The sequence below is a fragment of the Kockovaella imperatae genome, assembly GCF_002102565.1.
Source record: "Kockovaella imperatae strain NRRL Y-17943 chromosome Unknown BD324scaffold_1, whole genome shotgun sequence".
NCBI classification, from domain to species: Eukaryota; Fungi; Basidiomycota; class Tremellomycetes; order Tremellales; family Cuniculitremaceae; genus Kockovaella; species Kockovaella imperatae.
The window spans coordinates 364960-392470 of NW_019028941.1; the positions used below are offsets into that span (position 1 = coordinate 364960).

Below are 27511 nucleotides of genomic sequence, written 5' to 3' on the forward strand. Positions count from 1 at the left end.
CTCTCGATTGCCGCAAACGACGAAAACACGTCCGTCCGTGATACGTCTCACTGGACACTAAGGTCAACTGTATCAAGACAACCCTCAGCTTCAAACGCCATCAAGGCTGGTATATGCCCCTCAGAATGCGGCAGTAATCATCTGCACCTTGTCACAAGGTTCCTGTTTGCGGGAAGCTCAGCGCACTGTCGTGGGGACGAAAGAGAGATAGATCTACAGTGATGCCGATTCCAGACGACGATGACGGTGGAGACATTTCCTTGTCATTCCCCATCTCGCGTTCCACTCCTCAGATATCGAGCATTCTCAGAGATCCGGTAGGCGAAGATGACGTGGTTCACGCTGCCCGAGCCTATGGACGGCACCATCGTGACATCTCGAGTCCCACTCCTAGAAGGGTGCTGAATCGCGATGTGCACCGAGGTTCCGCGGCTCGCTCAGTGCCGCCAGCATCCTCATCGCTCGTTGGTCTCGCCATCAACACCCCATCAGTGACAGGATCTATCTCGCTCAATGATTCGCCGACAAAGGAGAAGTTTAGCAGGTCTGGTCCTTCGCGCTTGGGAGCTCAATCAGTTGGCTCAGGAGTAGATCAGGACGACTCTCGATCCGACGTTTCCACACCCCTCGTTGCCAGTTCATTCTGGGGACCAGAAGAGCCCATTCGACCGTCATCTGCTGATCCGAGATCGTCTACTTCGGCTGGCCCCTCTGGTCCTGCTGAGAGTGGGAGTTCACGACCGCTGCCAAGGCGAACTTCTAGCAATACTACGGTGGGCAGAAGCAAGTCCCTTCATCTTCACGCCAGATTACCTTCGTATGATTTGTCAACATCACCCGATCCTTCTCTTCCACCTTCTAGGTCCAGATCCAAGGATAAAGCCTCGACAGGCTTTACGAACCACGAAATCACCCCAAGTTTACGCTTAGGTTGGAGTCGGCGTCCTGGTGAGCCCAGACCTCCGCCCTTGGTGGAGGCGATTACTGCCCAGAAGATGGGGCGTTGGATCAAGGAGATCGTAGTGTGCAACTTTGACCTGGAGAGGGGCCCGGTAGTTGAGCGCCGGTTGCTTGGCAGACGCTGGGGACCGGGCGAAAAGGAGAATGTGTGAGTCGGGGCCTCAATGCTCGGATGCCGCAAGCTGAGCTGACGATCGCCATCTCCTTCAGAGCGTTTTCCAGCTTCCCTGATACCTCTCTTTTTGCCGAAGGCTCGATCGTCTTCTCCTTCAAGATCCGTCATATACCTCCAGACCCAAGCTCGTTACATCATTCTGAGCCACCGTCTCCGATGCCGGATTCAAGCGGAGGATTCCTGGATTCTTACAAAGAGACGCCAGTCAAGTCGAGCTCAAATGGCGGGCTTCTGTCTCCGCGGGACGTCCAGTCACCTTCGCCTGGCCCACCCCAGTTGTTGAGTACAGGCGAAAAGGCTGAAGAGTATCGGAAATGGGATGAAAGGGGTCGAGAATGGTTGTACGGGTTCGTCTGGTTCGAGCAACGGCGAGATCGAGGTATCGCTCGAGGATACATGCAGGTGAGTCTCACGATATTGATGAAAGGTCTTGCACATGCTCAAAGCAGGTCTAGAAATCCCTTGTCATCTTGACTCATCTACCCTTCCCATCGTTCTTCTCTGCCATCTTGCATCGAGTCGCCCCAATCTTTTTCGAGCGTGGGTACTCCGCATTAGAAGCTGCATGTCATTCAATTGCATCATGGTGGGTCCATGGCCATGTGCCTGTCTGCCAATGCTCAGCGTCGTACAGGCCCGATCCTAGTCCAGACCAGATGCTGGAACTGCCACTCATGTCTCATGTCATCACTGTAAAACTACCAGATACAAAGGATACGCCTCAAATTGGTCATGCTTTCCTTCCGCCGTCTCCCCATAATCCTGTATGTGGGGAATCAGCCATCAGATTACGAGCCGCTCACTCTATCATAGATTCTAGCATCATTGCCATCTTCTACGCCGCTCAGGACATTTGCATCCTTCTTACCTTCCCTGTGGTCCTTGTGGGAATGCCTAGTTCTCGCTGAACCAGTGCTAGTCATCGCACCAGATCCTCGAATGTGCTCCGAGATCGTATGGTGGCTGAGAGATCTATTCCGGCCGGTGAGGCGAATTCAGGATGCCTACTCCGACCTAGTTGACACGCTCAGATTCCTCCATCGGGAGACTTCCGACCATATTTACACATTCACGACCACGACTTTGCTCTCCTCGTCAATTCTAACAAACCTCAACCCGGTGTCGTCGTCGGTGTGACAGTGAGTCGCTTGTATAGTAGAACATTGATTGAGCTATCCCCAGAATCCCTTCTTTCGTAATGCCGCGTCGCATTGGCCAAACGTGATTTCCATCTCTCTTGCTAAACCTGCACGGACAAAGAAGCCTGGGATGGGCTCTGGTCCACCCCAACGAGCCGAACAGTCGGATGGCTTCCACAGCAGGCGGCACCGCAGCGTTTCGAAAGATAGAGCGTTGCTCAAGCGGCTCGAGGCACTCGTAGCCGAGGGAAGATACGATGGTCAGTGAAAATCATTTTCAGTCTTCAGAGCATCTCCTGAAAGTGTCTTGTAGATCCAGCAGGCAACGAAGCGCTCCGCACGCATTTCCAACAGTTGACGGAGCGAATGCTGGTACCTCTCAATCGGTATTTTCAAACCCTTGCTCCAACTCTCACACCCGCCCCTTCGCCCAACCCAAACTTTACACCATCTCCATCGATGGCTTCCGTGTCGTCTGTAGCGTCTCAAAGCTCCTTATCGTCCCATATGACTCATCATTCGAGCGTCTCACTCTCAACATCTTCACTGAAACCGTTCTCCTTGCCGACATTCTTGACGCAACTCAAAACTCAAGGTCCAAATCCCCTGGCCTTTAGAACAAAGGGTCTCAGTTCAAAGTCCAGAGTGGAGAATGATTTCTACGCTTCATTCTGTATGAGTGCAACTTTTGCCGGATGGTTGGCCTCTCGTGTCGAGAGCCTAGGCATCGCCGTGGCTGCGCACGTGGAGGATGAAATATTCGCTTCTCAGTCCTCTGATCACCTCTCTCCCCACTTGGGCGACGCAACACCTACAAAGTCGAGATCTTCGCGACACGGCACTGCATTAGGTTTGGAAACTCGCATGTCGGAGCTTGACTTGACTCCTTCCGCCTCGAAAAGTCAGGCCAGGATAGGAGTGGTGCGCCGAGTCGGAAGCGATGGGCGGATCAGTCTCAGCGATGATACTTCGACGACGACTACAACGTCGACGGATTGATCTTGGTTGCCAAAATGTATCCATAATGTAGCGGTATCCTTGTCTTCAACAGCATGCCAGATGCTATGCATAGCCTACGACCAATAGAGATACAGTGAATGCTTTGAGATGTTTGCCTCATACAACACAGATGAAATAATCGCAAGTCTTTGACAGGGGAGACATCATGGCGGTACGCTGCTAGCTCGGTCCTGGAGCTCTGGCGTGCCAGCTCTGGACGTCGGCAGCTCTGGCGGAGGGTCCTTGTTTGCAACCAGTGTATCTGGCTTTGCGTTCCATCGTTTGAAAAGGTACGTCAGGATCTGTGCAGCAGCGACTTGTTGACCTACGAGCAAGAGAGGTCAGTGCATGATGCTTTTCCGAACCACGCCTAACTCTAGCTCACCCTGGTAAATGACGATGGGAATGGAGATGATCGCCCTCTTGTCTTCCGGAAAGCCAGCATAAAGGATATTTAGGATCGGAGAGCCGACCGTTAGACCTTTAGCCGGCGCACAAAAGCAAATGGCCGTTGTCTCCGGTTTGGCAAATCGATAATGAAGGATAAAGTTGGCGAGCTTTCGCCGCCACCGGGCAGAGGCCATGGGAGGATGAGTGATTGATCTTGTCAAATAGGGTAATCGACAAATGTATAGGACAGCAAGGGTCATACAAAGGTACAGGGAAAGGTTGAAGAAACAGACGAGAATGACGGATTGAGGTGATATCGATTCGAAGGCGTGATTCTTGAATTGGTTGGAAAAGGCGGACCTGGGACAGAGTGGGTGGAGGTATCAGTTTTTCGAGGTCATATCGAGCGTTTTGTCCGAGAGACACACCAGATGATCAACAGCAGCATGAATGTGGCGATCTTCGGCAGATGCAAGTGTGTCGTGGCCCATTTGATGTACTTTCTAGCGTTGCCAATACTGATCGGTGTGAGCGTCAAGTGTCATTGAGGCGTACAAGACCCGTCTCACTTTTGTATCACCTGCCCTACAAACTGAGGTACCGTCAGCCAGGTGTCTCTATAAGGAAAGCTTATTGAACCTACTGTTGGTAGAAATACAGCCAGTCCAAGTCGCTTGCCCACTTGCTGATAGATCGCAGTGAGACCTGCCGTCCCCTTTTTGCCCGCTTCGGCAACTGGTCGACCATACGCCCAGGAAGAGCCCACGAAGAACATGTTCAGCAACAATGGCGAAAGAAAGATGCCGAGAATTTGACCTGGTCGTCTGTCTCAGCTAACTATGCCTGTGCGTGATGTGTATGATCACTGACCGACGACGACCTCCACAGTGGCGGCTTCGACGTTGCCATCCGCTCCGCGTGTCATAGTGATATTGCTAGCGACGGTGGTGGGAAGTACGCCCATAACCATTAGTCCGACAAGGATGTATCTGTCGATCGCAGGGTTATCTGCCGATTGAATGATGGTAATGATTATGAAAACAACCGTCGGGAATACCAGAAGGGATATGATTTGCGTTGACAAGTGTAGGGAATACGATTTCACTTGACGATATAGAATTTGTGTTGACAAAGTGAGTCCGGTAATGAGGAAGATGATCGCTAGTGCACCGTATTGGATCTGGGAAAACGTCAGCCTGTTTGAGTTGACCGGCTGGAAGAATCGCGCTCACCGAGTATTCAGAGCGGATATCTGGTAGGTTTTCAGGTCAGCTGTATGCTCAACGCTCTTCTTTCCCGCCATTGCTCACATCCGCCTTCAGCTGCCACCTGGGGAAACCTCGAAGCCAAGCCTATAGCTATCCCAATACCGATCAGGAACCAATTTGAGATGGCTAGTAATAGCAATGCTTTGGGATGATACCATTTCCTCGTATTCTTCTCGATGGAAGGCTCAGCAACGCTTGTTCGACTCTTGGTCGGTCCAAGCTGATCCTGGAGTCCATGCTGCTCGTCCTCAGAACCTCCTCCCAAACAAGTCTCTGTTGGGGCATTGATCAAAGATCCACTGGGTTGACCAGATGCATTGAAGTGGTCGCGTTTGAATGAGCCGTAACTTGATCGACTCCCAGTACGTTTCTTTGGATCGGGAAATGTCGAATCTCGTACAGAGTTGCCAGTATTCGCCATTCGGACCGAGACCAAGAGATGATGTATTCAGGCTGCAGCTGAGTCTTAAATTCACCTACCTCAGCTAAGAAGTTTATATAGATATCGTCCAGTCCTATCTACAAGTGTCCGTCATCCACCTTGACGGTCAAGATGGATAGTATGCTTGTACAAATACTCGGCATTTCAAGCGGGCCCCGACATCCCGAAGGCAGATGAGCGGAATCAAAATCTTTCCCATTGTAACGGTCAAGACGAAATTCCCAACTGGACTCCTGTACGCTTAACGACTACTAGACAGCATAGCGAGAAAGATTGGGTGCTACCTCGACACGATGGCTCTGCGAACTGCTCTCAGTGGATCGATCAGACCGGTGTATCGAATCACTCCTTTCGCATCGGAGCATCTGATTGCCTCGACATCGAGAGCAGGGTTTCACTCAAGTACCAGCAAACGAGAGGACTCGAAACCTCCGTCTTCATCTTCTTCCAGCCAAGGACCTCAGGCTGCTCCGCGAGCACAACGTGCTCCTGTTCAGACAACTACTGTTCTACAAGATGCTCCACCTCCTCCTCCTCCTCCTCCTGCTGTAGCGCGATTTCCTTTTGGCGAAACCCCCGCACCTAGGACTAAACCAAAGCCATCCGCTTCATTCACCCTTCATCCCGATCAACCATCTCAGGTTTATCCCAAACAGCGACGTGATGGCTCAGCTTTCGAACCGGAACCCACTGCTTCCAGATCTAGCTCAAAGTCGACCTCCTCACCCTCGAATCCTCTGCCCAATCTCTTTGGAGAGAAAAAGGCACCTCGAATCCCGATGGCCTCAGCGATGAAGGAGATCAAGGGTGGATCCATGTTATCTGATAATCCACGCTATGCCCCCATAACCAACCTTCCAGATGATGAATCTTTGACGCATACACTCTATATCAACAGCACTCGAAACAATATTCAACTCTCACTCCAGGATGCTCTGGGTAAACTTGGTCCTACCATCTCGGGAGGAACAGGCAGGACGTTCAAAGGACAAGGGAGATCCAGTGTCGAAGCGGCTCATCAGGCTACGGTCAAGATGATGGATCGGGTCTTGGAATACAGTAGAAAATTACCAGATGCCAGGATAAGACTACGACTCACTTTCAGGGGTATGCAGGGATCCGGGAGAGAGACTGTCTTTAACGCTATCACTGGTCCCACTGGAGACGACTTCAGGCCTTTCATTGGTAGAGTCGAGGATAGGACACCTTTGAGGTGGGGAGGAAGAAGGCCCAGAAAGGCCAGGCGTGTTTGAGGGTGAGTACGAGTGACAATCCTTGAGATTTAGAGCTGATCTAGAAGCGACCAGATTGTAAATCAAAATGCATCTGTTACGGAATTCGAGCACCGTTCCCTGCATCGGAAGGACGCGGTGCTGATTCTCTTTGACTGACCCCGCAGGCATGTCTCACACCGCTCATAGCCCCTTGCCTGGCACTTTCGAAGCCCCTCGATTCGACCCTTCCGAATCGAGTGGGTCAAAAAGTTTAGCCTAGATCAGTCATCAGTATACAAACCCTCATCTATTCCTCGGTATGCTGTCCCATCTCTACAGCCACCGAGTTATGCTTAGAGAGAACATCTGCGTTTTATGTGTACATGGTGATACATATGCATTGCTATCAATCCGCACGATGTTTCGCGTGCACATGCTACTCTGTCTATGCTGTGAATGTGGTTTTTGCTGTTGTTGCCGGTGCCTGTCGAGTGCTGCCAAGGACCAATGTATTTGAATGTGAAAGTTGTATGTCATGAGCGAGCTAAAAGCACCAGGAGTAGTGAAAGAAGCAATACACAGTAGAAATGATCCATGGGGTCGTGAGAATGCCTCAGGTCGAGTTTAAAGCGGCACCGGTAGCCGGAGCTGCTTTGACTCGACCCTTGCCTTTACTTCTAGCGGATACTCGGTCCTTCGATGTTCTGCTCATCTCAGATCCTTGAGCCTTGTCATTCGTACCAGCATCCTTGCCCTTTTTGAGCAATCTGCCGGCATTGGGAGTGCCACGGGTGCTAGAAGCCTCAGCTTTGGCTAGGGTCGGAGAACGGTCATTCGATGGCTCGGTCTGCTTCCGGCTGAGTGATCGGGAGATGTTCTCAGTTTCGGTATTGGCCTGGTTATCAGAAGATTCCCCGAGTGGGGCTCGAGGAGGGGGAGTGGAGATCAGAGGAGTCATAGGCAGCGGCAAGGCAGTTGACTCCCTGGAGCTTGCTTTAGACGGCGTCGGGGGCTTAAAGGTGACAATTGGGGCGGAGTCCTAAGCTTGGAGATCAGCTCACCCCTCCCGGAGTCTTATCCGAAACTGACCGAGCTCTTTCCGCTGTAGCGCTCAAACAACGAATCAATGGTCATGACGCCTTGGGTCGAGGAGCTCTCGAGAGCGTGGACTGGAGTTTGAGACTTATTCGGCGTGGTGACAACAATCGAAGGTCCAAGTGGCTCGAGCTCAGGTACGCGGTCACGCCAATTGTCGCTCCGATCTGCCTTACCGATCTGGCCAGGGGTGACGGGGACAGACATCGAAGTTCTCGAGGTGGAGTGAGTACCACCAGAGCCGCCACTTTGGTGACTTTGGGTCGTCTCGTTTGAAGGGATCCGCTGAGTGTTGCCAAAATTTGTCCCCTCAACGGGGCCCAAGGGTGATGTTCGTTGAATACTTTGGCTACCGGTTTTGGGTGGAGGAATGTTCTCCTTATTTGCATCTGCGCCAGACTTAGTGACAGGAGTTGAGGCACTGGCACTGCCAGGCGTCTCCTTCTGTACCGAGAGAGCCTTGAATAGGGCATCGATGGGATTTCAATGAGTACCGAAGGGGAGCCAGGGATAGGTTCAAGCCTGGGCGGTGCGGGTGGGGCGAGCTGTGCCCTTAGAATCGCTGAAGCAGGGGGGACAGGAGCCGACTGAGTAGATTTAACCGAGTTCGTGAGCTCAGAACGGGCCGGGCTATGGGTCACAGAGCGTGACGCCTGAAGTGAGGGTCAGGAGGTGAGTCATTGCAAGAAGCTCACCTTGGCACTGCTTTGAGGAACAAAGTCGGCGACGATCTCCGGCGTGACAGACTGCTGTGCATGACCCACGTTGGCTGAGACGTTCACAGGCCTAGCGGTCTGTCTGACCTGAGCGGATTCGCGTGAAGGCATCAATTCTACAGGAGTTGAGCGGAAGTCACGGCTCCGAGTCTGTACTTGAAGTGCCTGAGCCCAGACGTGTGAGAGGACTGAATCATCCTGAATTGTCGCATCGATGCCACTATGGCCAGTCAGCTCAGGCTGCACTGTCGACCGGCTTACCTGGGGTTTCTCGCGTATGGAAGGTTCGAAGGTCCATGAAGGGTCGCAATTGGTCGAAGGACCGTACCAGGGATGAGGGAAGGCGTCTTGCGGTATCTCAACTGAGCTTTACGCCACGAACTGAGCTCTTGCTTTGGAGAGACGGGATGCTCGGCTTCAGAATCGCTATGTTGGCCGATTTCGCCCTCTTCAAGAGACTGGTGTGGGATTTGCATCTCCGTCTCGGGTTGTCGAGGGGTAAGCGCAGCGGATCGAATGGGACCGCTGCCCACAAGAACAGAGGGTTGGGATTGGATATTCTTCAGGTGGCCGTCTCGATTGTAGACGAAGGGGATGGGCTGAGGACCAAATGAGAGCTCGACAGCCGAGAGAGAGGACACATTTGCAGCTTCCGCCGACGAATCGCGAGGGGTGCTGTGTGTGATCCTGCTGGAGGAAGAGATCACTCGAACGGGAGTCATGATCGAGGGAACGTCGGTGGTTTCGATCTCGAAAGGAATGGTAGAGGAGGCTCTGACCGGAGAGGCTGGGCCTTGGTTGGATTGCATGGTCTCGTTGGAAGTGTTCAATACATGTTTGGAGGTATTGCTGCAAGTGGTAGTGGAGGGTTGAGTGATCTTCTGTGAGAGGGTGATCAGCGATCGTCGGCGATAGTGGGCATGCGTGCCCGTGAGCGAGGGAGGAATAGCTTCTGGAACGACGGATGGTGTCACTCACTTGCTGGCCGTCCGCGGATTTGACCTGAGAGCGAGCCTCGCCACCTAGACCCCTCAAGATGGCGTCAAGGATACCCGCCATGGCTCGGAGTACCAACACGAGGGATCGGACACAAGCGGAGTGCAGGCAGAACGAGGCGATATGTACAGCTAGTCTGAGGATTCGGCGTAGGTGATCACCCGGCATGCGGGGGATCAGGAGGGTGAGGGTATCAATAGAGGGTTGGATGACTTTTGGAAGATGTCAATGGAAGCGGGTTGGGAAGAGACGATTGGATGCTACTCGGACTGAGCGCTATGTGACTCGGGGAGATGATGACCTGGCAAGTGAGTCTAAAGAAGCAACTAGAGGAGCTGTCACAAGAGCTCGAAGCGAGTATATGAGCAAGCGTAAGACTTGTTCTGCTCTCAACGTCTCAAGCTGGCTTGGGATGGGTTAGAAGTAGAGTTGAGAAGTGAGATGGTTGAACGTGGTGAGCTCTTAAATAGTGTTGAATTTCATTTCCAACACATTGACGAGGTTGACTAGACCTAAAAAAAGGTCGCGATCAGTGCACTCGAATCGCTGCGGGTCAGATGCAAAATGCCATCATCAGAGTATTGCACAGTGCGTTGTGGCAGGCTGGTTCAGTGATCCATACGACGTCGTCTGATCAGCAGCGGATTATGACAAAGCATTCACAAGGCAGAGAACTTGAAGCCTCCTATCCATGTTGGCTCCAGAGATGGTAGGATATTCCCGATGACCTTGTGTAGGATGCCTCACTGCTGACATGCTATTGAGCGTTGTGCAGGAACGGCTGATTGACACACACACACTCTCTCTCTCTCTCACACACACACACACACACACACACACACACACACACAATGTGACAAGCTACTGGCTTGATCTAATGAAGATCTGTCCTCAACGTCAAAGGCATGCGCTCAAGCGTCGATCTTGCTGCCAGATTCTTCCTAATCAAAATTGCGTCATCATGTGATGGTCATTGAATTTTTCCCGTAAAAGCCGGAATCATCGTCGCTCGATAGGTGACGGTGACTGTACCTGTTCCAAAGTCTTTTCTTTTGCTGACAGAAGATTCTCGTGCTCTCGAAGGCAACACAGATATAAGAATCAAGCAGAACAGCCTTGGTGAATAACCAAATCACACCGACCACTCCCATCATGTCGAAGACCATGCAAGCTATCGCCTACACCAAATACGGCGGACCGGAAGTGACGTCGATCGTCTCCGTTCCCATCCCATCGCCTGGTCCAGGTCAGATTCAAACTCGAGTCGTTGCGGGAGCTCTGAATCCCGTAGACTGGCATCAGCGAAATGGAGCGATGGCTCAAATCAGTCCATACACTTTCCCCCAGGTCGCCGCGAACGAGTTCTCAGGGATCGTCACTGCGCTCGGTGAAGGCGTTTCCAACTTTACCGTGGGCGATCGAGTGACTTGTCGAACCGATTTCTTAAAGCTTGGCGCGCTGGGAGAGTACACCGTTCAACCCGCGAGCTTCTATGCTCGGGTGCCAGAATCACTATCACTCGTTGATGCTGCCGGTCTCCCACTTGCCGGATTGACGGCTGAACAAGGTCTCGATCGATTGAACGTCAAGCAGGGCGATAAACTCCTGGTCACAGGGGGAGCTGGTGGTGTTGGGCTGTTCGCCATCCAGCTCGCCAAGATTCGAGGTGCACACGTCACCACAACTGCGTCTCAAGCTGGATCATCTATCGTCAAAGAGGCCGGAGCGGACGAAATCATCGACTACAAGAATGAAAAAGTCGCAGAACACCCAACTAAATTCGACAAGGTGTTTGACTGCGCAGGTGGTGAAGAGGCTCTGATCAACGATATCATACCGGCTGTGGTAGAAGGAGGGAAGATCACTTCAGTCGCTGGCGTCATGATCCCCGGTGCGTTGGACGATTTCAACCTTGGTTGGAAGGGACCTCTGGTCAATGGTATGCTTTGGTGGAAATCTAGGGCCATAAGAAATGCTGCGGACGCCAGAAAAGTTACATACGATTACTTCTTCATGCACCCGGATGGGGTTCAGCTCGCCAAGCTGATCGGTTTCATGGAGCAAGGCAAACTCAGCGTCAAGATCGATTCCAAGTATCAGATGGAGGATTACGCCAAGGCATTCGAGAAGCTAGAATCAGGACGATCCAAGGGCAAGATCATTATTGAGATGCCGCATTCCAAGGAAATCAAGTAGTCTTATCGGATTGGAGTACAATATGATTTGTATGTACCAGTACTTTATAGATGCAGTGCAAATGTATCCTTGTCTCTGCCATGTTGCTAATACTGTTCGCGGAAGACCATCTCCAGCTACCCCAGCCACCACTCTCAGGCGTCAATAGGATCTCCTCAACCTTGTCTCCTGGATCTGCAGCCGCGACAGCAAATACCAAAGGGAGAAAGTGTTCATCTGTCGGGTGTGCAGATCGATACAGTGGATGTTTAGTAAGGCCTATACTTTGTCCGACGGGGTCCGAAGAGTGTACTGCGGCGGATGCGGCGGCGAGGAATGGCTCTGTGTAAGGAGTAGGCCGACCGGAGACTATACATGGAACGTGTCAGTATGGCCTGCGTTTGTAAAGGTGCAAGGGGGGACCCACAGTAATCTCGCAGATTGTGTACCGTTTGGCCGGAACCAATCACAGTGTATCCTTGATCCCTGAGTCTGGATCAGATCTGTGCTTCTTGAAATGCCCGATAGCAAACCCACCTGATCGCAGAGAGAGCCTTGCCAACTTTGGCTGTGGATACAGGACTAGAGTCTCCCGGCAGGGATACCTGGAGAATAGGTACTGTAGTCTTCTCACCAAGAACAACCTTGAGCGGTGCTTTGTGGAGAGCGTTTTTAGCATTTCAGGCAAACGATCCCTGGCCACTCACGCCACACGCCATGATCTATGCCCCTCTTCTCCTCTTTGATCAAGACGCCTTCCGATGTCAAGGCATCCTTGACGGCTTTGCGTATCGCCGGATCACTTTGGGAGCAAAACCTTTCCTCGTAAAAGTGCTTGGGAAAATTGTAAAAGTCATAGATGAGAGGGTTATCCAATTCTGAATTGACTGGGAGAGAGTATCAGCGATGGAGTCTCGCAGAACTGTTCAACGTTGATATGACTATGATACCGATGGCCCCCAAACTTACTGGACACAACGATGCCTTGATCACTCGTATAGTCGCTCTCCCAGTGCGCCGAGACAATCACGATGCCTTTGGGGTTAGAAGCTCGAACAGATTCACCCATCTTGACCCAAGACTTGTAGCCTTCACCTTCGAAGTCGAACATCGTAGGCGGTCCCTGGTACAATCATCAGTCATGAGTGGTGAAAAAAGGCGCTTCACACGATACGTACGCCTGATGGGCTGTTAGCGATGCTGTTCTCTCTGCTCGTGAGCAGTACTCACCGTGACAGATAAACCACACATCCGCTCTCTTCAAGTCTTGATTATTCTGAACCATTGTGTTGACGTGACGATAGGGTAGAACAGCAGACAGACCTCGGGACAGAAGTGGAGTTCTGTATGTGCGAGCGAGAAACAAGGCGATGATGAGGATGAGTGTAATGAGTATCAAGCTGTATCTTTTATATATCCCTTTAGACCTTTCTCGAGGCATGTGAGAAGCTATTAGGCATCATTGTCAGTCCAACGGCGCCCTTATATGCTCAGCGAGCCTCCATGCCCATTCACGCACAACATTTTGGACATGGATTGATAATCTGTGAGAGATCTCGGGTTCAATTCCGTCATTTCCGATTCCCGGGAATTGCGGCTCTGACAACAGTGTACGGAATCAAAAAAACTGGGCTCATCTCTGATCTGGTCACTCGATGCTTTCTCATCTACAATATATGCGACATGCAGCCTGTAAGACTCGACAGAGGGTTCGCCGTCGAACTCCAAATTCTTTCTCCAGACTTTCTCCCTCAAAAAAATATATACACACACTGATAGACGAGAATCGCACATGGGGATGAAGTCCAGCAGTCGCTGACGTTGAACGACTCATGAAACATGCTGCAGAATGGAGATCGGGTCAGAAGAGATCAGACACTGAGTGCTGAAGAAGGACTATTGAGGCCTTCGTTCGAGAGCCTGAGCCTTGATCCTTTTGTTGTATTTCTCTCTGTCATTCCTGAACAGTCGTCAGAATCGAATGGAATTCGGGTACTCAAGCTCACTTAAACATGCTATACGCGTCAACCTGAGCCGGATCGTTGATATTGGCATTGTCCAATAAATCCTGAACACCCAGTACGATCTGTGTGGAGCATCGAGGGTCAGCAAGGTGCTTTAAAGGCCTCATGATCGAATATGTCTCTCACCTGTTTTATGGTGATGGACGGCTTCCATGATTGGTCCTCATTCAGGATGGAGAGACAGATCGTACCGGACGGATAGACGTTAGGGTGGAAGAGTGGTGGTTCGAATTTGCCTGGAAGAGAAAGGTGAGTGGACAGCTCGATGATGGTGGGGGTGGGAGCAAACGTACACTTTGGCGGTTTCGTAGGGAAGTCTGTGGGTTATGTCAGCCATTTATACATAGCCATTCGCGACCTCGATTCCCACCCTCTGGGAACGTCATTCGAATCTTGTACAGTCCTCCCTCCCAATCTGTCTGCTTCTCGTCAGCTAGGTGCAGGGACTCTCGCATCTCAGCTCACCTTCTCCTTTCCTGGGATACCGACCTCCCATTCCATGAGGTTCAGACTGCCATCGGCCTTCTTCACCGGCTTAGCAAAGAAACCCTGTAGACGGTATCGCCAAAGATCGCGTTGACGACGGATTGCAGGCGAGTGTGTAAACATTCATATGGGGGAGAAGAACGGGAATGAAAAAGGGGACATGAGTCAGACCAGAGCATTGAAGGTCAGCAAATGGCCGCCATCCAAGCTCATTACGCACATGCGGGTGATCCTTTCTCCATTGTTTTCGCTCTTCTGCTAAACGGGCAGACGCAAGTGATGACTAGAGATCGGTGATGTTTTTAGCGCAAGCACCTTTGGCAAGCAGGAATGACGCACCATGTTGGATGATTCAAGTGGCTACAACAGTCTCAGTCTATCGTTCCCTTCTCGACTGCGTGTGTTCTGTGCGTATATGCTCGGACCTACCCTCCCCGCTGGCCAGCTGGTAAGATGAATTGTTGAGTTATAGAAATAGACTGTTGATCCATTTATGCCCAAAAGACCAGATGTTGAGACGGAGTTGGTTCACATCTCCGCCATCCGTTATTGCTCAGATTTGTGGCTTTGCCATTTCAGCTTCTATTCACGGTGTGAGCGCTCACGAAGAAGGCTGAAGAGCTACTTGGCTCGCTCACCAGAGGGACTAGCCATCGAGGAAGCCCTCTGTACCTCGATCACATCAAGCGCTGCTGGTACAACCTACTCCAAGAGCGTGAAAGGGGTATACTCGCTCGAGGTATATATATATATGGAACAGGCGGTTGTTGCCGCCCCTTCCAGGCCAAGACTTTTCCTCCGCTGACGAGAATACTGAGTTATTAATGTCGGGCAAGCTGATAGGATCACATTCTTCACCTCGCGACGATACAAAGTATGCCGATCCCAGCAGCGACAGTAGAGCTACCTACGCTTCTCAGTGAGCTCCGGAAATCGACGTCAGCGAATTCAGGTTCTCCTTCACACCATGGTTCGAAATCGGCAGCTCCACCGACCAGTCTATCTCGACGGAGCTCCAACTCACCAGAAGGGGATGATGATATTGAGATGATGATGGATCCAAGTGTTGTCGGAAGAGAATCAGGAGAGAGGGATCCCCTATTGTTGAGGGAGAGAATCGTGTCGGATCAGACCATCGATGTGCTCAGGCAGTGAGTCGTATTGGATTTTCATCCTCCTCGCATCGTTCCCAACAATCACTCTCAGACGGAAGAACAAGAAGCGAATCGGAAAGAAACTTGCTGCATTCTATTCTGCTCAAAATGATCACATCCAAGACATGCTCAAGCCATTGTCCACGCTCTCTGCCGAGGGAGAACAATCCGCTGAAGATATGGCACTCAAAGTCAAGATCGCAGTGAACGCCTCGTTGATCGCCAATGTCTGCTTGGCGGCGCTTCAACTATATGCCGCTATAAGCAGTGGATCTTTGGCACTGTTCGCAAGTTGTATCGATGCCGGTGAGTTTCTGGCTGTCACAAGAAGAACAGTGCTGACTCGCTAAACAGTCTGTGAGTGGAATATGATACAGTACATTCTTTTCAGCCATACTAAAACTCTTCAGTCGACCCGGTGGCCAACCTCATCCTGTATATGGCGCATAGAGCTTCCGATCGAGCAGAGGAGAAGAAATGGCCTGTGAGAGGATCTAGATTCGAGACGAGTGAGTGCAAAGCTGGTCTTTAGGTCAAAGCTCATATCCCGCAGTGTAGGTGCCCTCTCTTCTTGACTGTGAGATCTGCAACCTGACAGGCATGCTCGCTCCCAGAGGCAATATTGGTGAGTCTAGTGTAATCCAATTGTTCAACTCTGAATCGTTTAGTCTACGCATTCATTATGGCTGCAGTCAACTTGATCCTGATCGTGCGTCTGCATCACCCTCTGTGCGCGCCGCCTCTTACTCACACCTCTTAGGTCGAGTCAATTCAAAATCTGGTGACATATGACGGGAGCGAGACGAAGAAATTTCACGTCCCATCCATCATCGCTGTTGGTGTAGCTTTCGGTGAGCAATTCATGCCGCATACCCACCCCTTTTATCTCACCTCGAGCAGTCACAAAGCTCTTCTTGTTCTTGTACTGTCTCGCCATCCGAAAGGCGTCATCACAGGTTCAAGTGCTGTGGGAAGACCACCGGAATGATCTCCTCACGTGAGTGTATCTGTACCACCCGTTCACTGATTGGGATACAGCAACGGTTTCGGTATCCTAACCTCCGCTGGAGGAAGCAAGTTGGCATGGTGGGTGAGTCATAGTTTCTCCTTGCCCCGCAGGTATGTTTCTGACTTGTCAGCTTGACCCAATGGGAGCCATGATGATCGCCGTGACCATCATTATAGTGTGGTCAAGAACCATTCACGGTGAGTCTGGCTCTGTGTAATATTGTACCACGCTGATGTCAAAATATCAGAGCAATTCACTTATCTGGCGGGAATCGTCGCCCCGGTGGAGTATCAAAACCTCGTCACATATAAGGCGAGTCTAGGTCTGTGTACCTCGCGCACTTGCTCATACTTTACTAGGCAATGACATTCTCCCCGGACATTCGACAAGTCGATACCTGTCGTGTGTATCATTCGGGCCCAAATTACTTTGTCGAACTTGACATTGTGCTACCTCCTGAGATGCCATTGTGGAGAGCACATGACATCGCTCAGGATCTGCAGGATCAAGTGGAGGCTTTACCTGATGTGGACAGGTGTTTCGTACATGTTGATCACGAAGTTTCACACAAGCCGGTGAGTGGTATCGAAGGGATGTACGGGATCGTTTACTGATCCGACCATTTTACAGGAACACCGTAAGAAGATCTGATCATTTCCCTGCCCGTATAGATGTCTCCAGTATGTATAGAATACGAAGTCTTGTGTGCTTCCTCCCTTGTCTCGCACGTGTGCTGCATATTTAGATCCCTCGCACTTGAGAACGGGATGTGCTTGGTTCCCAGTTGAGATCTGCGAATACGCCCATCTCTCCTGCCATTGATGTCATCGATCCGGTGGCATTGTCCGCTTGGCTCCATAGATCCATGGATCCATGATATTTATCGTTATTGTTCGCATAGGACGTACTCCACAGTTTCTATTCGGTCATCTCGGGCAGAGCAAAAAGTCAAAATAAATTAACCGGTTAGTAGCTTCCTTTTGCTGCTGGGAGATCTACCGTTCTTCCTCCATTAATCGGCATCGGTGGACTCATCATGCCCGACGTGCAGGAGGAAGGCACACACTCTAAAAAATCAGCGGCTGATGCCTGAGCGGATGTGGGTTGAAGGCAGCGGGCGTGCTGGGTGGGGTATCCAGATTGGCCCATGGCGGGGGTGAAAGTAAGCCATTGAATGAGATCGGTGGAGCTTTGGGTGACTTAGCGTGATAAACCGGTATGAGATCGTCAAGGTGATATGACGGGATAAGATATGAAAAGCCATGACTGACTGAGAATTGATGTCTTGACTTCTCCTTCACGATTCAACGACCCTTTCTGAACAGTATCTTTCCTCACGTTGCGGTATTGATTTCGAACCTGTTTGCGACCCCCAAGGCGCCATCTACTTACTGCCTTGACGATTCGAAGCATCACACTACATCGCCTTCAGCTACCTATCTACAACACGACCAGTCACACACCATGAATATTACGGTGAGCTGGCTAGAGGCTGGATAGCATTCCAAAGGACGGCCGGCTGATTGACATCTTTCTTTTCAGATTGACGACGCTTCCCCCTTGTTCCAGTTTCACTCCGCTGCCAACAACAACTCTTGGATCACCGACCATGCCAATGGAACCCCTTACCCCGGTAAGTTGTGTGACTCGCAAGATAGTAGTGCACATCACGCTCATTCAAAGGTCGTAGATCCAGCCCTGGATGATTACTATGACGATACGTTTCACGGCTCGTTCTCAGAGGTTAGTCATGGCACTTGCCTCGCCTCAAAGGGAAGAGATCCCAGCTGACACGACGTATTCCAGGGAGACTGGGTTTCACTCACTTTCAATGGGAGTGCGATCTACTTGTTCGGCGCCAAACGTCCGAATCATGGGCAATTTTCAGGTGAGTCCAGCATCCAGTCTTCCCCGGAAAAGGCTTGACACCAAAATGTTCAGTCTCGCTCGATGGAGGTGAAGCCGTCACTGCAGTAGGCTACTCTGCTCAAAACGAATTTCAACAAGTCTTGTTTAACCAAACCGGTCTATCGACAGACCAAGAACATACCATCGTCTTGACGGCTCAGCCAGATCAAACGAATATCAAAGGTGTAAATAATGCGCCTTATTGGGTCGACGTAGATTTCGCCATCATCACTGTCAATGAGTGAGTCGATGTCTCATGATTCCACGAGAGTCAGTCCACTGACCAAGAGTGCTATTCGCAGGACGGAAAAAGTTTATACGACGAAAATTGACGATCAATCGCCTCTCTTCACGTATGGAGGAGGTAATTGGGGAGGCGGTCCTCTGGATCCTCAGACGTACTACAACGACACAGCACACATCACTAACGAGATTGGAGCCTTTGTGACGCTGAAGTGAGTTGATCACCATATCGGTCTTGACTGTGACTAATGCTGGACGTACAGCTTCAACGGTTCTGGAATCGGCATCTATGGTGGTTTGTACAAAGACCACGGCAATTACACCGTAACGTGAGTGCCAGAATGTCCGTCTGGGGGAACATGACTGAGTTTACGTCCAGGCTCGACGGCGTTAATGCTGGCACATACAACGGAACATGGTTCGATCTACAAGTGCAAGAGCCTCGTGAGTGGCCCACTGGTGTTCAAAAGTTTCTATATAGCTGAACCACCGCCCTCAAGTATTCATCGCGGACGGTCTGAATGACACCAATCACACCATTATGATTACGAACGATGGCAAAGGACCACTGGGATCTTTTATCGATATCGATTATGCCGTGGTCAACAGCACGCTCGCCCCAATGATCACTTCGGGCAATTCCACAGGGACTAATACGACTCAATCCAGCGGGACGTCTTCTGCCTCCGGAGGGAGCGCCACGAGCAGCACCTCTCCTTCTGCATCTGCATCTGCAGGATCCAGCTCCGACAATACTGGCTCGTCGACATCCAGCGGTCACCACTCGCACGCCGGTGCCATTGCCGGTGGAGTCGTTGGAGGTGTCATTGCACTGGCATTGATCGCTCTGGCTCTTTGGTTCTTCTTGTTCCGTCGACGACGTGATTCGCATAGGAGACGAGGGTCTATGATGGGAAGCAAGAAAGTCAATCTGAGCGGGGAAGACCCGGATGCCCCGACACCATTTACCACTGAGAACATGGTCAACACTACTCATTCGCAACCCGGTTCGCTGTCCCGCACAGACTACGCCACGGGCAGTGGATCTGCCTCCAGTCGAGCCGGCACAAGTCCAATGGACACATCACGGCCATTCTTTTCGGTTGTCCCTCCTCCACCCGCGTCAAACGCCACTTCATACCCTCGAAGCGACTACCCACGGAGTGAGAACCCACCGTCCACTGTCAACTTGAACAACATCGACGAGAGGGGAGAAGCTACGGCTTCAACCGAGCGATTTGGATCTGCTTATTCACCCGCTGTCCAGCGATACGCTGATGGGGGAACGGCTCGGTCTGTCCCATCAGCTCCTTCCGTGTTTTCTGGAGAGACAGGAGAGACTTCCCGGCCTCTCTTGTCGGAATCACGCAAGAGTGCAGGCGTATCACTCCCATTCACATCGACGTCTCCTGTAAACTCTCGTCACGCCGACAGCCCAACGTCACCGATTTCCGGTCGGATGCAAGTGCCCGGAAGGGAAACCGATCTTGGTCCTGTTGCGAGTCATGAGCATTCAACACTACCGCCGGATTACCGACAAGCGACTCAACCACTACCAGGTCAAGTGGATCCGGACCAGGCGAGTTTCATGACTGCAAAGTCGACAGATTGACGAGGTCGTGCCAATCCGTTCGCATCGTATCGTATCATAGCGCTGAGCTTATGGGAGAATGATATGGTCTTGTATGAGCTTAGAGATGATATATAATGACTGTTGTTGAACACCCGAACACCAAAGCGTTGCTTGACTACCTGACCTGAGATCTGGAACCAGTCTCCATGCTGATCTGTTCTCATGGCTTGACAGAACGCAACCTGTAGTCCAAGCCGATGAACCTTTCTCCGACTACAGATCGACCAACAAGAAAAAACGACGGACTGGACCGTCTGTTCACCACTTGTCGGTCATGAGTCAAGCTCTTGTCTAGACTAGGTCCCAAAGGACCCCTCGTCGCCAGGCTCGAAGACGGCCACTGACGACGCTTCTGGAGTAACTCGAGCTCAAGACTCGCACATTACATCCTGCGCGTATACTCAGTGTCTCGCGGAAGGCATAGGATGTTGCACACCATGAACATCACCGTGAGCTGCTTTGGACTATTCGCATGGCTGTATCGCCGCGGCCATCAGAAAGAATGTGACGAGACGCTGACATACCGGGATATCTCAAGATTGACGACCTGTCTCCTCAGATTGGATACTATGATAAGAATGGCAAGTCAGCAGGTAGTAAATGGACGTCAAAGCATCCAGGTGGTAAGTTGGTCTCTCTGACTCGTTGTATCAGACCTCGACCGCATTGAAAGCAAGGCGACCTTCTGACACGCTGATTTTTGTTTTGGTTCTACAGACTCCTTGAAGGATCGATACTTCCGTTCCACATTCCACGCCACCACGCAAGATGTGAGCGAGCATGAGAAACACCCTCTCCAGCTGGTTGGCTGAGAGCTGTCCCAGGGCGACTACATGAGCTTTACATTCAACGGGAGCGCAGTCTATGTCTACGGTGCAAAGCGCTCCAATCATGGATCGTATTCCGGTGAGTTTGCCAGGTTACCTGATGGTTACACGGGATACCCACAGGTGGCACCCTCTGCAATCGATGATGACCTAGTCTTGAGATCACCTCAGCTGACTTTTCTCTCTCGATTCCAGCCACGATCGACGGTCAGACGGGAGGAGGCCTTTTGTTCGGTTACGCCGCCAAGCCAGAGATCTTTCAAGCGCCGTTGTTCTTCACTGAGAATCTGAATCCTGCGAAAACGCACACCGTAGTGAGGGGCAACACTAGAGTCACTCTCATTAGCTTTTCGAAGGGCTGACCACACAGTCTGCAGGTTCTGACCAATCTGGCTGATCAGACGAACCCGGCGCCAACAGCTGAAAACCCTTACTTCCTGGATATAGACTACGTCGTCATCACACAGCCAGTTCCGTGAGCGGCGGAAGGCATGCTCCTCGGCTTTGTTTGTGGTCTGCTGATCACCTCCGCCAGCTCGGACAAGATTTACACCACGACTTACGATGACTTCTCTCCATCCTTCACGTACAGTCAATTCCAACCTGTTCCAAATTTCGGGAATGGGTATTATAACAGTACGAGTCATTTGACATTCAACACGTCGGCATCGCTAGCTTTTGCGTGGGTGCCGGACAGACAAACTCCAGGTCTCGATCGAGATCGGCTGACTGATTGTATGGTTCCGTCAACTGTAGCTTCAATGGAACCTCTGTTCAGATATTCGGAGGTCTCAATGTTGATCATGGGAATTATACCATCGTGTGGGTTCAAAGTTCGATCCGCCACATTCAAAGGGCTGACGACACGTTTGCTTCCCATAAGGCTCGATGGAGGATTGACTCAGGTCTTCAATGGGTCTTCGCCAGATCTCTGGAGTCAACAGTCTCGTGGGTCAACCCCCTCGGAAACGATTGAGGACACAGTATCCTGACATACAGAGCGCAGTGTTCCTCGCTACAAATTTGACCGAAGGAGAACACTTCATCACCTTGACCAATCTCGGTGGCACTGCGGGCAATGCTTTTGATTTCGACTACGCGGTGGTCAACTCGACTGTGTCCCCCGATCTCGCCGGTAACAATGCAACCAACACAACGACCGATTCATCCGATACCGTTCCCAGCTCTGAGGACCACTCGAAAGGCTCTAACTTTCCTACGGGTATCGTCATTGGTGTCGTGACGGCGGTGCTGGTCATCGCCCTGGTCTCGGCACTCATCCTCCTCTTTTGCATCAAGAGGAAAAAGAGGCAGTATCGGAAGACGGGGACATCTGAGCCGAGGATGGACTTGAATGGCGATGCGTATGATCCGCACCACAGTCATCAATTTGATGGGCGAGAAGTCGCGCCATTTCAGACGAGGACCTCATCGCACCATGCAAGGAACCCATTGGATTCCTTGTTGAATCCTAACAATGGCGACTCCAGAGGACCAGCCGGAGTATCAGAGATGGGTTACGCGAGTAGCGAGCTTCGATCAGCTACTTTCCTTCAGCCTGGACACGCTGTTGGCTTCTTCAATGCCCCTCCGCCACCTCCTTCCAATGCCACTTCATACCCTCTCAATGAGCCTGACGCAAGCATGTCATTACCATCTGTCAGAGAGTTCCAAATGGAGTCGCCCCGTCAACTGCCACCAGGAGCTACTGGAGGCGCTTATGTCGCATCGTCTGCTGAGGACATAGATCAAGATACACCCGGTTCTGAAAAGGAAGACAACCTGCCTGTTCTCCCTCTCGTCTCTACCTTATCAAACCACCGATCTCCACCTTCGCAGAGTCTCAAATCGGCGGGCCTGGCCTCTTCCTTCACAGCTCGCCCTGGCGCCCATTTTGGAGCAGGGAGCACCATCTCGGCTGTGACATCAGCACGTATATATGTTCCTGGTCGAGAGGTGGATCATGGTCCCATACCTCAAGATGACGAGGACGAGGACGAGCAGACAGAATTCGCGCAGACTCTGCCACCAAACTATCAGCAAGCTACACAGCCACAGGCTGGTCAATCTCCGACTCCGACAGAACGTTAGGTTGCAATCTCTCTGAGGATTTGGGGATCCCCGCACATGGGTAGAACGAGAGTCAACGAGATGCATGACCGTGATGGGCATGTCTTTTCCCTTTTGCGCAGCCCACAGATACAAATACAGGATGGCTTTAAAACTCACCTAGACCTTTGTCTTTTTGGCATCCTGGCGTGATTCATGGTGTCAGAGTGGGCAAATGAGTGAGACTGGGAGAATTCCTCACAGGCTCTGCGGCTGTACCATTGGTTGGCTGGGCAGTACCAAACTTTTCGGCTCGTTTTCTCTTCTTTTCTTCTTCAATGGCAATCTTTTCTTTGAGCTCTCTATGGCGGAGGATCAGTCATAAGGGAGACCGTTACAGTAAGGAGAGACCACTCACGGTGTCATCTCAGCTTCAGCTTTGGGAGGGGCGGGGGTAGAGGCAGCCTTCGTTCGCGACTCGGCAGCAGGAGCAGTTGCAGCAGCGCTCGTCTTCTCTGGTAATCCAAATTTGGCAGCTCGTTTCGCCAGAGTCTCTTCCGATACTCCAAGAGGGGCTTTATCGATTGGTCCAGCCTTTTGAGCCTGTGAGGTCGAGCTGGATGCCGGTGTATGCGGTTGCTGGGCAGTTGCCTTCTCCGAACCGCTGCCTGATTTCTGACCTGAGCGACTGGAGGCGTTGGGGTTGTACGGCATTCCGAACCTCTCGGCTCGAGCTTTCATAGCTTGTTGTTCCGGTGTCAACTCGACGGATGAGCCATTCGTCGGGTCTGTCGATTTTTCCGGCATCTCCCCAGCCGAAGTTAAAGTCGAGGCGGCTGGTACAGCGGAGGACGTTGGCGCAGTCTATCAAGAGAGTCAGTTGTTGGTCATTCCAATAAGTGACTTGAGTCAGCTCACTGCTTGGTCGGTTTCAACATCATCCGGATCAAGCTGCGGATAAAAAGTCAGCACAATTACCTCCTTTTCACTGTTAACTCACCAGCTCTTCGTCCCCTTCCTCTGTTGAGATATTGTTCTCTACCAGTCTCTTGACCAGTTCATCCTTCTTGCCTGTCTGCGGGAGGTTGTGTTTGCTCAACAATTCTTTCAGCTCGGCAACCTTTAGCTTTTGTCTAAAGCACGTACTACGTCAGCAACGTGTGAATGAAATGAGTTTGTGGTCCCCGTTGAGAGCCCGCGAGACGTCCCTACTCACAACTTGGCGTCCATGTTGGCCCAGAGAGATGTTGAACGAGACGAAGTGGGAGGTGGAAGGGATGCAAGCCCAGAGGAAGTGGAAAATGCGTTGCTATAAGGCGGTCCGGAAGTTCAAGGTGTGATTCTGGCTCTGTAAGCTCCGCAAGGTGATGTATATACTCGAGACTGGGTCTATATCGAAGAGCCACCAGGAGCGTAATGTTGATGCGGTCGCGTCGTAGCTGGGCGAACCCGTGGTGATAACGATTCAAAGGGAAGTTGAGGTCCACGAGCTCCTGGCGAATCCTTGAAAAATGCCACGTCCGGCGATTTGAACACTCGGAGTTATGTTCGGTGGACGCCGCTATTATGTTGATGCATGAGGGACTGATTTCCTGTCTTCTATTGACAACAGTGAGGCTGATACGGACAGTGGGTCCGTACTGCGAAACGATCTATTGCCTAAAGAGACCTTTCTCTCCGGCGAGTCGTCCCAACATGGACTCTGTGATCGGTGCGTCTACCGAGCTACCCGCCTCATGTCCCCCCATCACCCACTGACATTCCTTTCCCTTTTAGATCCATCATTGCGATCTGCCCAAGACCTGGCAGCCGCAGCGGTGGCCGCAGCTGCTGATGCCTCAATGGCGGAAGGACAAGATGACGAGCAAATGATTGATACCTCATTTGTCCCCTCTCCTACAGACGATCAGCCCGCGACAGAGAGCAAACCTCGGCGCGGTCGAGGTATCGTACCTGGATCGTCGGCAGATTTCAGAAGGAAAGAAGCGAATCGTTTGGCAGCTGTGAGATCGAGATACAGAGCTCAAGATAAGAGACAAACGCTTCAGAAGGCTGAAGGAGAGCTCAAAGCGGAGAATGAAAAGCTCAAAGCGGATATAGCAAGGCTCGAAGCGGAGGTCGGCATAGATTCCACCCTTGTCGAGTTAGAAGGCGCCAGCCATTCGACCAAGGTTGGAGCAGGACAGTCGATGGAGGATGCAGAATTGAAAGCTCCCAAGGTGAAAAAGGGAGGCATAGGAGTTGGAAGAGGCGTTTCAGAAACTGCAGGAGGGCAGGCCTCGCCGACGGCTCAAGTGATTGGAAACGGAGCAGGTGGCGATATGGACGTGGATGGAGTCGAGCCTTCTAGTGGAGACGCCGCTCAAGATTCACACTCTCGGACCATCTTGGCCGCGTTGATGAGTGATGCGGTGGGTGATACAGACGCGTTCGTCCCTGGTGAAGGAGGGGATGAGGACGAGTGGATGCAAGGTGTAGAAGACATGTTCAAAGAAGCGGAATCGAACGGGAGGTTGGGAGAATTGGCAGCCGTAGCCGCAGTCCGAGGAGACGATGGAGACGAGAAGGAGGGCGAAGGTCAAGGAGGCGAATCGTCTGAAGCTCAGGCGCACGGCGGAGATGCTCAAAGTCGACGGACCGAATTCGACACGCTGGTCTATCATCCAGTGGCAGCTGCAGAAGCCACTTCCTCAGCCATGGCTATCGCTCTCAACGTTGAGGTCGAGCGATTATTACGAGAGGACCTGGTCGCAACTAAGCTTGCCATTGGGCGGGTCGAGAAGCAAATCGCTCAGATTCAAGAATCATCGGCTACCCTGGATAAGGAATTCCACAGCACAGACGACGAGGTCCTCAGTATTCCCCGAGCCATGTTCTCCAACGACAAGGATACACTCACGCGATATGCTGGCGAGCAACAAGATCACATGCAGAAATTACGCGATGGACTGCACGGTCGTCGATCCAATGTCATGCAGGCTAAGCAGGCAAAATTGAATGTCGAATCGGTACTCGCTGCTAAGGTCATTGAGCTTCAGACCCTAACCAAGTCGTCTGAAGTGGATGACAAGGAAGGGATCATCAATGCTCTCAAGGCGCTCACAGGATACATTGGGAGTCTTGTCGGAACGATCGAGGTGAGTTGACGAACCGTACAACTCGACAACTGCTCATCCAGATGCCCCCTTAGGATCCCGCATTCAGTACCTCCTTTTCCTCGCCCGCTTTCGCTCTTCGAACACGTGGACGACCAGCCAAGAGTACGCCTGGTCTGTCGGCTCGGACACGATCAGGTGCTGTCCGAAACGCTGCATCGGCGGGAGAAGGAGCCGGATCTGCACCTGGAACGCCCACACCCGGAGCTATCCGCCGCGCGAAGCGGAAGTCTAAATTGTCCGAGCAAGTCTTACCTACCCAGGACGACCAGCAACAGGAAGCCTCTCAAGTCCATCTCGACGAGACACACCATACGACGGCGGATGCTGCGGAGACTGAGCGCTTGTTGGATCACCTCCGCGACTCCAGCAGTTTTGCGGCGTTGTTACCTGACGAAGGGGAAGTCACTAGTCACATCGATCCCGAGCTGCAGAAGCTGGCGGTAGAAGCGACGTCACAGCAGCAGCAGCACAGGGGTGGTGTTGACTCGGCTGGAGCCAACTCTGGCGCTGGACCCGGAGAAATCGACGCCAGCGTCTTGTCAAGACTGAAAAAGGGGCCCCCGGGGAGCTGCGATATCTGTGGAAGGACAGAGACGAGCGTATGGCGGAAGCTTAGCTTGGGCGATCAAGAGTATAAAGTGTGCAATGGTGAGTCGGAGGTGTTGATGGATCATTGGCTAAGTGGTAGCATGCGGGCTATATCACGTCAAGTTTGGAGTCATTCGCCCCGCAGAACTTTGGGGAGACGGCAAATCCATTAAGAAACGCCGTACAGCTCCTAGAGGATCTAATGTATCCGCCAGCATGGTCGATGACGCCGACGGAAGAGATGGTGATAGTTTGGGTCCCTCGGCGAAACGTGCTAAAGTGGATCCGAATGGAAATGGGACACTTCTAGCTGCAGAAGAACCCGTCGACGGGGATGTAGCAGCCGCTGTGCAGGGCGTTGCAGGAGGAGTCGGTGGTGTGGGTAGTGGTAGTGGGGGTGGTGAAGATGATTTTGGTGATATATTCAGTCATGCCGCCGCGGCTGCGGCAGCAGCTGCTGCCGCTGCTGCTGCTGCTGTGGCTGACGGAGGCGTGGATCATCTGCAGCAGCAGGTAGATGCTGCTTGAACGGGGCGATTCTGAAATATATTACATAATAATATGTGTAAACCCTGCCCCCCGATGTTTCATCATTCTTTAAATTTCCAACTCAATGATATATTTTTTTTTTTGCCCCGAGCACGCCATTGAAATGGCGACAACAGGATTTGAATGAAGCGATGACGCCATGTTGTTGGTTGTATTCTGGGGTGGATGGGACAGTGGGTGGTGAACTGGTTGGTGCAGCTAGCCAAATGATCAATGGTAGGGGCAGGTCGTGCATAGGAAGTTGCAGCAACAGCAGCTGCTCGCTGTGATTGGGGTTCGTCGGTCAATGTGGCCAGTGGGTGACTGTCATCAGG

At 51.7% G+C, this 27511-nt stretch overlaps 12 protein-coding genes across 12 annotated transcripts; 7 read left to right on the plus strand and 5 right to left on the minus strand.

The window, feature by feature from the left end:
• Nucleotides 1-17: 17 nt before the first annotated feature.
• BD324DRAFT_596148 (hypothetical protein) lies at nucleotides 18-3361 on the plus strand. The gene is made up of 8 exons (XM_022013858.1): nucleotides 18-1108; nucleotides 1171-1537; nucleotides 1591-1721; nucleotides 1770-1899; nucleotides 1949-2119; nucleotides 2167-2274; nucleotides 2318-2534; nucleotides 2588-3361. Exons 1-8 carry the CDS (start codon nucleotides 222-224, stop codon nucleotides 3271-3273), a joined length of 2697 nt encoding a protein of 898 aa, XP_021874279.1. The 5' UTR covers nucleotides 18-221; the 3' UTR covers nucleotides 3274-3361.
• On the minus strand, nucleotides 3362-5493 carry BD324DRAFT_611481 (SBF-like CPA transporter family-domain-containing protein). The gene is made up of 8 exons (XM_022014271.1): nucleotides 4974-5493; nucleotides 4896-4915; nucleotides 4534-4843; nucleotides 4307-4479; nucleotides 4233-4255; nucleotides 4092-4181; nucleotides 3659-4023; nucleotides 3362-3598 (listed from the first exon to the last, which is right to left on the minus strand). The coding sequence occupies exons 1-8, from the start codon at nucleotides 5350-5352 to the stop codon at nucleotides 3438-3440; spliced, it is 1521 nt and encodes a 506-aa protein (XP_021874280.1). The 5' UTR covers nucleotides 5353-5493; the 3' UTR covers nucleotides 3362-3437.
• A 125-nt stretch (nucleotides 5494-5618) lies between these two features.
• BD324DRAFT_678053 (hypothetical protein) lies at nucleotides 5619-7002 on the plus strand. The gene is made up of 2 exons (XM_022018970.1): nucleotides 5619-6628; nucleotides 6681-7002. Exon 1 carries the CDS (start codon nucleotides 5667-5669, stop codon nucleotides 6624-6626), a length of 960 nt encoding a protein of 319 aa, XP_021874281.1. The 5' UTR covers nucleotides 5619-5666; the 3' UTR covers nucleotides 6627-6628; nucleotides 6681-7002.
• A 198-nt stretch (nucleotides 7003-7200) lies between these two features.
• Nucleotides 7201-9457, minus strand: BD324DRAFT_647526 (hypothetical protein; the record flags this gene model as incomplete). Its single annotated transcript, XM_022017675.1, has 6 exons — nucleotides 7201-7626; nucleotides 7677-8126; nucleotides 8177-8335; nucleotides 8378-8618; nucleotides 8660-9279; nucleotides 9377-9457. The coding sequence occupies 6 exons, from the start codon at nucleotides 9455-9457 to the stop codon at nucleotides 7201-7203; spliced, it is 1977 nt and encodes a 658-aa protein (XP_021874282.1).
• Nucleotides 9458-10421: 964 nt separating this feature from the next.
• BD324DRAFT_611488 (putative quinone oxidoreductase) lies at nucleotides 10422-11614 on the plus strand. The gene has a single exon (XM_022014272.1). The coding sequence runs from the start codon at nucleotides 10547-10549 to the stop codon at nucleotides 11588-11590; it is 1044 nt and encodes a 347-aa protein (XP_021874283.1). The 5' UTR covers nucleotides 10422-10546; the 3' UTR covers nucleotides 11591-11614.
• Nucleotides 11615-11634: 20 nt separating this feature from the next.
• On the minus strand, nucleotides 11635-12854 carry BD324DRAFT_647528 (Extradiol ring-cleavage dioxygenase, class III enzyme, subunit B; the record flags this gene model as incomplete). The annotated part of the gene is made up of 8 exons (XM_022017676.1): nucleotides 11635-11676; nucleotides 11751-11938; nucleotides 11997-12055; nucleotides 12107-12224; nucleotides 12277-12456; nucleotides 12539-12692; nucleotides 12739-12749; nucleotides 12800-12854. 8 exons carry the CDS (start codon nucleotides 12852-12854, stop codon nucleotides 11635-11637), a joined length of 807 nt encoding a protein of 268 aa, XP_021874284.1.
• Nucleotides 12855-13166: 312 nt separating this feature from the next.
• BD324DRAFT_611493 (putative ubiquitin-conjugating enzyme) lies at nucleotides 13167-14829 on the minus strand. The gene is made up of 9 exons (XM_022014273.1): nucleotides 14685-14829; nucleotides 14419-14644; nucleotides 14300-14362; nucleotides 14059-14142; nucleotides 13964-14012; nucleotides 13887-13910; nucleotides 13720-13829; nucleotides 13576-13655; nucleotides 13167-13529 (listed from the first exon to the last, which is right to left on the minus strand). The coding sequence occupies exons 2-9, from the start codon at nucleotides 14419-14421 to the stop codon at nucleotides 13466-13468; spliced, it is 477 nt and encodes a 158-aa protein (XP_021874285.1). The 5' UTR covers nucleotides 14422-14644; nucleotides 14685-14829; the 3' UTR covers nucleotides 13167-13465.
• Nucleotides 14830-15217: 388 nt separating this feature from the next.
• BD324DRAFT_575009 (cation efflux family-domain-containing protein) lies at nucleotides 15218-16856 on the plus strand (the record flags this gene model as incomplete). The annotated part of the gene is made up of 9 exons (XM_022013098.1): nucleotides 15218-15539; nucleotides 15644-15757; nucleotides 15902-15942; nucleotides 15994-16084; nucleotides 16134-16230; nucleotides 16272-16323; nucleotides 16373-16439; nucleotides 16490-16542; nucleotides 16602-16856. The coding sequence occupies 9 exons, from the start codon at nucleotides 15218-15220 to the stop codon at nucleotides 16854-16856; spliced, it is 1092 nt and encodes a 363-aa protein (XP_021874286.1).
• Nucleotides 16857-17706: 850 nt separating this feature from the next.
• On the plus strand, nucleotides 17707-20005 carry BD324DRAFT_647531 (hypothetical protein; the record flags this gene model as incomplete). The annotated part of the gene is made up of 9 exons (XM_022017677.1): nucleotides 17707-17718; nucleotides 17785-17875; nucleotides 17933-17985; nucleotides 18049-18130; nucleotides 18184-18391; nucleotides 18453-18605; nucleotides 18657-18722; nucleotides 18773-18837; nucleotides 18894-20005. 9 exons carry the CDS (start codon nucleotides 17707-17709, stop codon nucleotides 20003-20005), a joined length of 1842 nt encoding a protein of 613 aa, XP_021874287.1.
• Nucleotides 20006-20149: 144 nt separating this feature from the next.
• Nucleotides 20150-22944, plus strand: BD324DRAFT_678060 (hypothetical protein; the record flags this gene model as incomplete). The annotated part of the gene is made up of 10 exons (XM_022018971.1): nucleotides 20150-20475; nucleotides 20586-20649; nucleotides 20744-20796; nucleotides 20851-20932; nucleotides 21049-21167; nucleotides 21231-21328; nucleotides 21389-21535; nucleotides 21610-21675; nucleotides 21737-21801; nucleotides 21860-22944. The coding sequence occupies exons 1-10, from the start codon at nucleotides 20452-20454 to the stop codon at nucleotides 22942-22944; spliced, it is 1803 nt and encodes a 600-aa protein (XP_021874288.1). The 5' UTR covers nucleotides 20150-20451.
• Nucleotides 22945-22985: 41 nt separating this feature from the next.
• On the minus strand, nucleotides 22986-24367 carry BD324DRAFT_611512 (hypothetical protein). Its single transcript, XM_022014274.1, has 6 exons — nucleotides 24119-24367; nucleotides 23903-24035; nucleotides 23821-23853; nucleotides 23321-23766; nucleotides 23165-23264; nucleotides 22986-23106 (listed from the first exon to the last, which is right to left on the minus strand). The coding sequence occupies exons 1-6, from the start codon at nucleotides 24130-24132 to the stop codon at nucleotides 23083-23085; spliced, it is 750 nt and encodes a 249-aa protein (XP_021874289.1). The 5' UTR covers nucleotides 24133-24367; the 3' UTR covers nucleotides 22986-23082.
• A 139-nt stretch (nucleotides 24368-24506) lies between these two features.
• On the plus strand, nucleotides 24507-27256 carry BD324DRAFT_654414 (hypothetical protein). The gene is made up of 4 exons (XM_022018791.1): nucleotides 24507-24613; nucleotides 24679-26039; nucleotides 26093-26708; nucleotides 26749-27256. Exons 1-4 carry the CDS (start codon nucleotides 24598-24600, stop codon nucleotides 27174-27176), a joined length of 2421 nt encoding a protein of 806 aa, XP_021874290.1. The 5' UTR covers nucleotides 24507-24597; the 3' UTR covers nucleotides 27177-27256.
• Nucleotides 27257-27511: the final 255 nt, after the last annotated feature.